We start from the raw sequence: 8,584 nt of genomic DNA, 5'->3' as shown, positions 1-8,584 counted from the left end.
GGTCAGATACCTGTGGTGGCTTGAGTGTCTGCCAGTGAAAACGGGCTCCCAAGCTCCATTTTCCCAAGGCCACGGCCTCCTGGAACCCTCTGCCAGTGAAAAGGTAGCTCGGGGATGGAAGGCGACATGGGTGAACTACAATACAGCCTTCCAAAGGATCTCTCATCTCATGATTGGCCATAGTGAGATAAGAAAATCATAGAAGCTTTTGTACACAGTTCAGTAAGCACTGGATTGTAACTCCAGGCAGCTTAATGGAAACTAATGATTAAGACCCTGGTAACTATGTTATCTGCCTCATATCTGTGGACTGAATGTTTCTTTAGTAATGGGTGGGGACTCTTTCCTAATTTAAGAGACCTGATTCTGGCTTGAACTCAGACTAGCCTTGCCCACTGATAGATGTTGGGAAAATTCCTACACTGCAACTGTATAAAGACTAGATATCTCCAATTCTCCATCATCTATTCCCTTTATCCAGCAGAGGACATGGCTTGCATCCTTTCCTTTGAAACACCTTTAATTTTAAAGAAAACTTTTAACAGTAAAGGACTTATAGGATATTCTGGGCTCTCTGAGGAGCAGTGAATGATTTATCCCTACATTTTACTCTAGATAGGAGAAGGATAGTGCATAAAGAGGTAGAATTTGTTTATTTAAATCTGATTTAAATTGAATTCTAAGCTTCAATTATCTCCTTGCTCTGACCGCTCATCAGATATATATATTTGGGGGAGATGGGGGAGAAGAACTTTTCAAAGTCTCTATCCTAAGAGTCAGTTTGGTGTAGTGGTTAAGGCACAGGGTTACAAACCAGTGACTGTGAGTTCTAGTGCCACCATAAGCACAAAGCCAGTTGCCCTGAGCTTGTCACTTTCTCTCAACCCTAGGAAGGAGTCAATGGCAAATCACTTTTGAAAACCTTGCCCAAGAAAACTGCAGAGTTGACTACTCAGTTTGAGAATGGGACAGGATTGAACAGAAAGGAGGAAACCCTCCTCTTCCTAATGAATAAAGAAAGGTGAAATCTGCCCTAATTAATTGCCAAAATTAAGCCAGATTCATAATTCTAACCTTCCTGGCTTTCTTCCTCAAAATGCTCTTAGCAGCATCTACTTAAGTGGGGCAATTTCTCTCACCTGGTGACATTTAAATACCAAAAAAATCCAACCCATGACTGAATCTATGGTTTAAACTCTCCTTGCGAGGGGGAAGAGGAGTTTCCCCACTCCCATGGGTTCCTAAGAACAATGAAGATGACTACTAGTTGGTGTTCATGGAATGCATTCTGCCAGTCAATAGCAGATTCTGAGTTTAAACCTCAGCATCTCTTTGCGAAAGTATAAACTAAGTCTTTATGCAGGGACTGGGCATGGAAAAGGAGGAGCAGGAGAGACATGATAGCAGTGTTTCAATATTTGAGGGGCTGCCACTGAGAGAAGGGGGGTCAAGGTATTCTCCAAAGTATCTGAAGGCCAGACAAAGAATAATGGATGGAAACTGACCAAGGAGACATTCAACCTGGAAATAAGGAGAAATTTTCCGACAGTGAGAGCAATCAATCAATGGAACAGACGTTGCCTTCAGAAGTTGGAGCTTCATCACTGAAGGCTTTCAAGAAGAGACTGGACTACCATTTGTCAGAAATGGTGTAGAGCAGAGGGTCTCAACCTTCCTAATGCCGTGACCCTTTAATACAGTTCCTCATGTTGTGATGACCCCCAACCATAAAATTATTTTGTTTTCCGTATTTTCTTTGAAAATATATGTTTTCCAATGGTCTTAGGCGACCCCTGTGAAAGGGTCGTTCAACCCCTTGAGAACCACTGGTGTAGAGTCCCCTGTTTGGGCGGGGGGGTTGGACTAGATGACCTACAAGGTCCCTTCCAACTCTGTTAAACTTCACACTTCTATGATCTCCTCCGAAGTATCCAGCAGTTCCACCAAAAATAATCAGCCGGTTGACCTGAGAATCTTCCTCCCTCCAGGATATCCTGCAACACCATCTCTTCCTCTTGTTTCAAAACTTCTTGATACCTGTTGATTTTGTGAGAAAAAACACCCTCCCCAAAGATGTCACAGGACTAAAGGTTTTAGCCCCAACAACCGTGCATTGCGAATCAGCACACTTCTGTAAAACTGGTACCATAAGCCATCATATACTGCTTTAAAAAAAAAACCACACAAACCCCTTTATGTTTTCTATGTTTCTTTAAATTTAAAAATAGCAGCTTCCTGCTTGTCCTTTCATCACTCTCCTCCCCACAGCCCACCCTTTTTGGCTTTGAGAGTTTCCCTTTCCAAGCGCCGCCTGCCACGAGGGGAATGTAATTTTGTTCAACAGTCTGCCACGGTGGTTGTTTTCCTCCACTTTAATTTCCAACCTTCTTGATGGTGGAATGGAAACTGGTTAGTGGGTTGATGAGGAATGACGTGTGAAAACAAGAGTGACTTTGTATGATTCCCGCCCTCCAGACAACAGGCCAGTCATTCAATGGTCTCGCTGGTGGAAGGCAGAAGAGCTAAAGAGAAAGCTTGGATGGTGAGGTGCAGAAGAAAACAACGAAAGCAAGCGTGAGAGAGAAAGAGAGACCTTCCCAATCGGGGCAAAGTTTGTTAGAGCAGAGGTGGGTGTTCTGCCTCAAGCATTGTAGGCTTGCTAAGGGCAGGCAGTTAACTCCACACTTAGGAATCTCATTCAGGTCAAGTTTATTATCAGGCATTCTTAATAGCAAAACTTACAGTTCAGTATTAAGATACTTCCGACTTTCCATAATCTGTTCCATCACATGGTGTAAAAAGATGATAATTTAACTCCCATGCTGAGCAGATACAAACATTACTTCTCTGGTTCACAAAGGCATTTAAAAGTGGATGAGCATGGGGAGAAGACTGTTGGTGAGGTCAGGTCCTGTGAGAAAGACTTTGTTCAGGGAGGCCTTGGAATTGCACACTGGCATCGAAGACTACTCGGATCTGACCTAGCTTCCAAAGAATGGCAGGTACCAGAATCCCTCACTGTTTCTCAGAGGTAGAGCAAGTTCTGTGTGACCATTCTGGACCATCTTGTCCATGAACTCTACTAGATGAGATTTCATTGCAGGATTCCTGTTCATGAGTCGTGTCAGACTGAAGAGGCGAGAGAGAGCTTGCTCATGGTTGTTTGGAAGCCATTGCCTTGGTATGCAAAAAGGTAGTGGAGCCACCCAACTCTTGATAGCATCTTGTTGATATTCCTTGTCCATGAGCCTCAGAAATTCTTTGTCCTCTATTCACAAGGCCAAGTCATTGTCTTCTTTGCTGGTCTGGAATACTGTTGCTCCTAAAATTGGTTTGATTTATGAAGTAGTGAAGTGTTCTTGGCATGGTTTCAAGTGGGATGTTCTCTCATTACTGGGAATGGAAGTCATGAAGATGTTCATCTGGGTTGGGACCTGCAGCTGATTGACACACACTGTTCCAAAGATGACCCAACCAAGTCCTACCTTCTTGATGAATAGGGAGCCCATTGGGCCTTTGACCACTCTCTGCAGAATGAAAGCTTCAAAGGCATCTGCTCTTAACAAGAGCATGATTTCAGCTTTAGGATCCAGGGCGGTAAAGTGATTACCCATATGCCTCAGGTGAGGTATAGTGTTTGCTAACTCTGGAATTGCAATCTGACTGTGATCATTTGGTAGGGCGCCCCATTCTAGTAATGGTGGCAATGGGAACCATGCACTCCCATCTAACGCTTCTATGCAGTCTATTGACTTTCCTCCCCGCCGTGCACTGGGACCCAGTGCACGTTGATATCATGAATTCCATCTCTTTGCTTTGGATGTCAAAGAGAAGAATTGGCATTACAGAAGTTTGCAGCTGCTTCCTCTTCCCAAAATTTGTCTTTCGCAGCTGCCCTCTCTGCCTGAGCTTTGGCTTTGCATAGAGCTTTCTCTGCTTCCACAATGGCCATCTCTTCCTTCAGCAGCTGCTCTTCCCTTGCTATCTCTAGATCTGCCTGGGCTATCTCAGCTTCCATTTCTGCTACTGGAGCTCTAGATGCCCGTGACATCTGGCGGTAACAGGAAGATTGCTGTGAAATGTTGGTGCCCGCTCAAGATCGGGTTGGTTTTGGACGGAAGGATGAGGCCTTTTTGGAGACGTGGAAGGAAGTTGTGTGTGACTGCTGAGATGGTGCATGTGAACGATAGGATACCTCAGATGCAGCCTTCTCCCCTGGTGAATCCTTGGGAGTAGATGAGGATGCTTTATTAGAAGCATGAGAGGAAGCTGCATGTAACCACTGAGATGGTGCACGCCTCCTCATGCTGTCTGTCCTTGGCCTGCTGTCTGTCCTTGGCCTGTAAGGCAGTGTGGAAACGGCTTGTACTGCTGTGGAAGATATGGCTATGCTCATCTTTTCTAGGCATTTTATGTCCTCTACAAGCTCTGGGTCTCCTAGCAGTGACTGAATGTCGACGAGATGGTCTTCACAACCCTTCCATTGTAAGAAAAGTTCATCCATTTAATCTATCATTGAGTGGATGCACTTGGGGGATATATTATCTAGGGGTATGTTGCAGAGATTCAGCAACTCTTCCCAGGATATTTTATAGCATCAATATTGCTTGTCCCATTCCTCCCTCAGGTTATGCATCTTGGCATCAGTAGGCTTTCTACTCTGCCTAAAGTCGTGGGTCTTCTTAGGTGCCTCTGCCTTTTTTGAGAGTTGGATGACCAATTCTGGTTCTGTGTCGGGTTCAGGCATGAAATTGGCATGTCTGACCCTTCTGCCACGGCTAGGGAGGATTCTATAACAAGTATTAGCACAGGAAATTTCCTGAATGTATTGTGAATTTTTGAGTTCAATTCATTTTTTGGCCACTAGGGTGCGTTGCAAGACTTTGGAGACGCAAGTGCAGTCCACTTGTCAGCCAATAGGATGCGTTGCAAGACTATGTAGATGCAGGCGCAGTCCACTTGTTGGCCACTAGGGTGCATTGCAAAACTTTGTAGATGCAGGTGCAGTTCACTTGTCGGCCACTAGGGTGTGTTGCATGTATTGGCTTGAAATACTGGACTGCAGTTTGTAGAAAAGCCACAAGGGGGTGCTGTTTGTGGCTAATGTTTGGAGTAACTGGTAATGGAGCTTTTTCCCTTGTTGAGGGTTGTAAAAGTAACTCTACAGTTTTGAAATTCCTAAGGGTCTTTACCCAGACTCGGAACCAGTCTTGGACCCTGCTAGCTTGGTACCTCCTAAGGAGTTTGCCTTTTTCCAATAATTCATAAGCAAGATCATAACTTGTAGGCCCTTCAGCTGGATTGCATCTGCCTTGTGGCCATTTGACTGGCAGATGGCTCTGCACACACAAAATAAACTGATGTTGGGATGGTTGGGGTCTCTTTATTGCCCCTCATTGCCAGGACAACTTATCAATAAAGTTCAAAGGACTTGGGAGGTCGCATTTGGGCTAGCTGACCTCTTACTTATTCAAATTCCATTTCCATGGAGATCTTTCCATGAGGCTTTTACAACCACTTAAGTCAGGGGTGTCCAAACTTGGGAACTTTAAGACTTGTGGACTTCAACTCCCAGAATTCCCCAGCCAGCTGGGGAATTCTGGGAGTTGAAGTCCACAAGTCTTAAAGTTCCCAAGTTTGGACACCCCTGATTTAAGGAGTAAGGCTTGGAATTTGCTTTGACTTACTGAAACAGGTGTTTCTTTCTTTGTTAGGCTGCTGCTTGCTTCCACATGCCTTTGGCTTTTAACAGCAGCAGATGGGACTGGATAGGTTGGGGAGTGGGGGGGGGGCGGTCTGCTTTATCATGCGATTCCTGGGTCCCCTCCCCTGGAGCTCAATTAAACAGAAACAAAGTCGATCTTGCTTTCAAACAGGGAGAAAGAGGAAACACACTTTTCTAACTCTGCAGGATCTGCTTTCTCAGTATATCAGAGGAGAAACAAGAGTCTAGCCTGTAAGCATTCTTCCACAAACAAAAACAGGCTTTTCAGAGCAGATTGAGCCAGCTAGGTTGTAGAGGCTGCTTTTCTCAAGCAACTCTTGGCCCCTTTTAGGACATTTTCTTAATCATCTCAGGAGAGTTAATCAGCCTTTCTCACTGAAACGGGATGTTTCTCTGTGCTCCAAGAGGGGGTGGGGGAAATCCCGGCAGCTGTTCTCAGTTAAAATGCAAACAGAGTTTGGGATAAAACTTCAAGGTCCTTTTTACTCCAGGGAAGCTCATAGTAACATCATCTTTTTACTCTTCTGCCTCAAGCATTGTAGGCTTGCTTGGGGCATGCAGTTAACTCCACGTTTAGGAATCTCATTCAGATCAAGTTTATTATCAGGCATTCTTAATAGCAAAACTTACAGTTCAGTGTTAAGATACTTCTGACTTTCCATAATCTCTTCCATCACATGGTGTAAAAAGATAATGATTTCACTCCCATGCTGAGCAGAGATACAAACATTGCTTCTCTGATTCACAAAAGTATTTAAAATAACCGGCTATAATCTCTGCACGCAAGCAGAATGCTCCACTGGCCAACCAGAAACACAGACGTGATCACATGTCATGGAACTACATTTCCCATAAAGCAATCTCTGCCTACATTTCCCAGGAGATAGTTTCTTAAAGGAGACAGTTCTTAATTCCTACCCTAGCTATGTACTGCTGGGGCAGCAGAGTGGAAAAAGCATCCGACTCCTCCTTCACCTCGCGGAAAAGTGTAAGGGCATGACTAAGTTCCCAGAGATGATCACATAAAGTCGTGGAGGAGAAGGAGGGGGAGAAGGAGGGTTCTCCATGTGCTGGAAGCTGCCGGAGAACTTTCTTCCAGCACTGATTTCCTGCCCTTGCTTTGTGCCTGTTTTGGGGGAAAGGCGATGACTGAAAGCACAGATGCCGTGGGGGACTCATCTTCTCAGGAGCAGAAGCAAGACAAAGAAAGGAAGAGGAAGAAAAGGAGGAAGAAGAAAGATGTCAGGAAGGTGTGGATTGTAGCTTCCAACCTGTTGTCTGCCTGGCCTGATACGGAGACCTCCAGGCAGCCAGCTAACAATAGACTGAAGAGCACCAAATACACGGCGGTGTCTTTTTTGCCCAAGAATCTCTTTGAACAGTTCCATCGCTTTGCCAACGTCTACTTTGTTTTCATTGCTTTACTCAATTTTGTGCCTGCGGTCAATGCCTTCCAACCAGAGCTGGCGTTGGCCCCAGTGCTCTTCATCTTGGCAGTTACAGCAGTCAAGGACTTGTGGGAAGACTATAGCAGATACCGGTCAGACCAAGAGATCAACCATATGGAATGTTTGGTCTACTGCAGGTAATGGGGGCAAGAGAGTGGTGTGGAAAGTTGAAAAGCGGACCCATATGTAGAGGATGTGATGCTTGGTGAACAGAATGGGATAGGGACTTAGATGAATAGGACAGCTTTTGAAAAGTCTAACTAACTCTTGCTAACTTTTTACTGATTTCCCCATTTTAAGCAAATACAATGACCTCCAGTGACATAGTTAAGTAATGGTAGATTTCAGGCATCAATGTGTTTGTACCATTTGAAATGTATGAGCGCATTTCACTTACTTGAAAACATAGTGCATAACCCCCCTGTCTTTGCAGGGTTCATGCTATTTCCTACCTTGATGGGACACACGTTCCCTACTTTGACGGCTCCCTAAGTGTCATACTAATTGTCCACTATAGACTTTGGATCCTCCATTCGCCTTTTCCTTTCTTCGCTTTCCCAAGAATATTAGGAAACAATGTTATGTTACTATATTAATATGGTTCTCATCTAAACTGCAGCCCACAGGTTAATTTCTTTTTTTTCTGGCAATATATTTCATTTTCATTTCACTACTTCCCTCTGCACATTTCTCTGTAGGGGCTTTGTTTGTGTGAAATCATGCCACAAAGGCTCTATTCTATGCATTTATTTATTTTTTGCTTGGAGGAGAAAAAAAAAAGGCGCCTCAAGAAATTGGCTAGTGGATTCGCAGAAGTTTTTTTCTGTAGATTTGTGGGGAAGTGTGATCATGCCATATTGGCTGTCTCCTGATGATCTTTGGTTGATCACAGACATCCCAGCTTTAGAATTGAAAAGGAATTTTTCTTTTCAATTCTAGGAAAAAGGAAAAAGCAGGGCTGCCTTAAGGTGATTCAAACAGGTACAATACAATACAATACAATAGTAGAGTTGGAAGGGACCTTGGAGGTCTTCTAGTCCAACCCCCTGCTTAGGCAGGAAACCCTATACCGTTTCAGACAGATGGCTATCCAACATCTTCTTAAAGACTTCCAGTGTTGGGGCATTCACAACTTCTGGAGGCAAGCTGTTCCACTGATTAATTGTTTTAACTGTCAGGAAATTTCTCCTCAGTTCTAAGTTGCTTCTCTCCTTGATTAGTTTCCACCCATTGCTTCTTGTTTACCCTCAGGTGCCTTGGAGAATAGTTTGACTCCCTCTTCTTTGTGGCAACCCCTGAGATATTGGAACACTGCTATCATGTCTCCCCTAGTCCTTCTTTCTCTTAAGCTAGACATACCCAGTTCCTGCAACCGTTCTTCATATGTTTTAGTCTCTGACATAGTACATAG

At 44.2% G+C, this 8,584-nt stretch overlaps 1 protein-coding gene across 2 annotated transcripts in view; it reads left to right on the top strand.

The window, feature by feature from the left end:
* The first annotated feature begins 6,652 nt into the window (after positions 1 to 6,652).
* The window catches only part of ATP10A (ATPase phospholipid transporting 10A (putative)), a 323,794-nt gene continuing 321,862 nt past the window's right edge, over positions 6,653 to 8,584 (top strand). For both annotated transcript variants that reach the window (XR_014174818.1, XM_081946012.1), the window contains exon 1: positions 6,653 to 7,310. Coding sequence is in view for 1 of the 2 variants with exons in the window: in XM_081946012.1 (XP_081802138.1) it covers positions 6,871 to 7,310 (440 nt within the window). In the remaining variant the exon portion in view is untranslated. The remainder of the gene's footprint in view (positions 7,311 to 8,584) is intronic.

This window comes from Natrix helvetica (assembly GCF_964273705.1).
Source record: "Natrix helvetica genome assembly, chromosome: 3".
NCBI classification, from domain to species: Eukaryota; Metazoa; Chordata; class Lepidosauria; order Squamata; family Natricidae; genus Natrix; species Natrix helvetica.
This window is presented reverse-complemented; position numbering and strand designations above follow the sequence as displayed.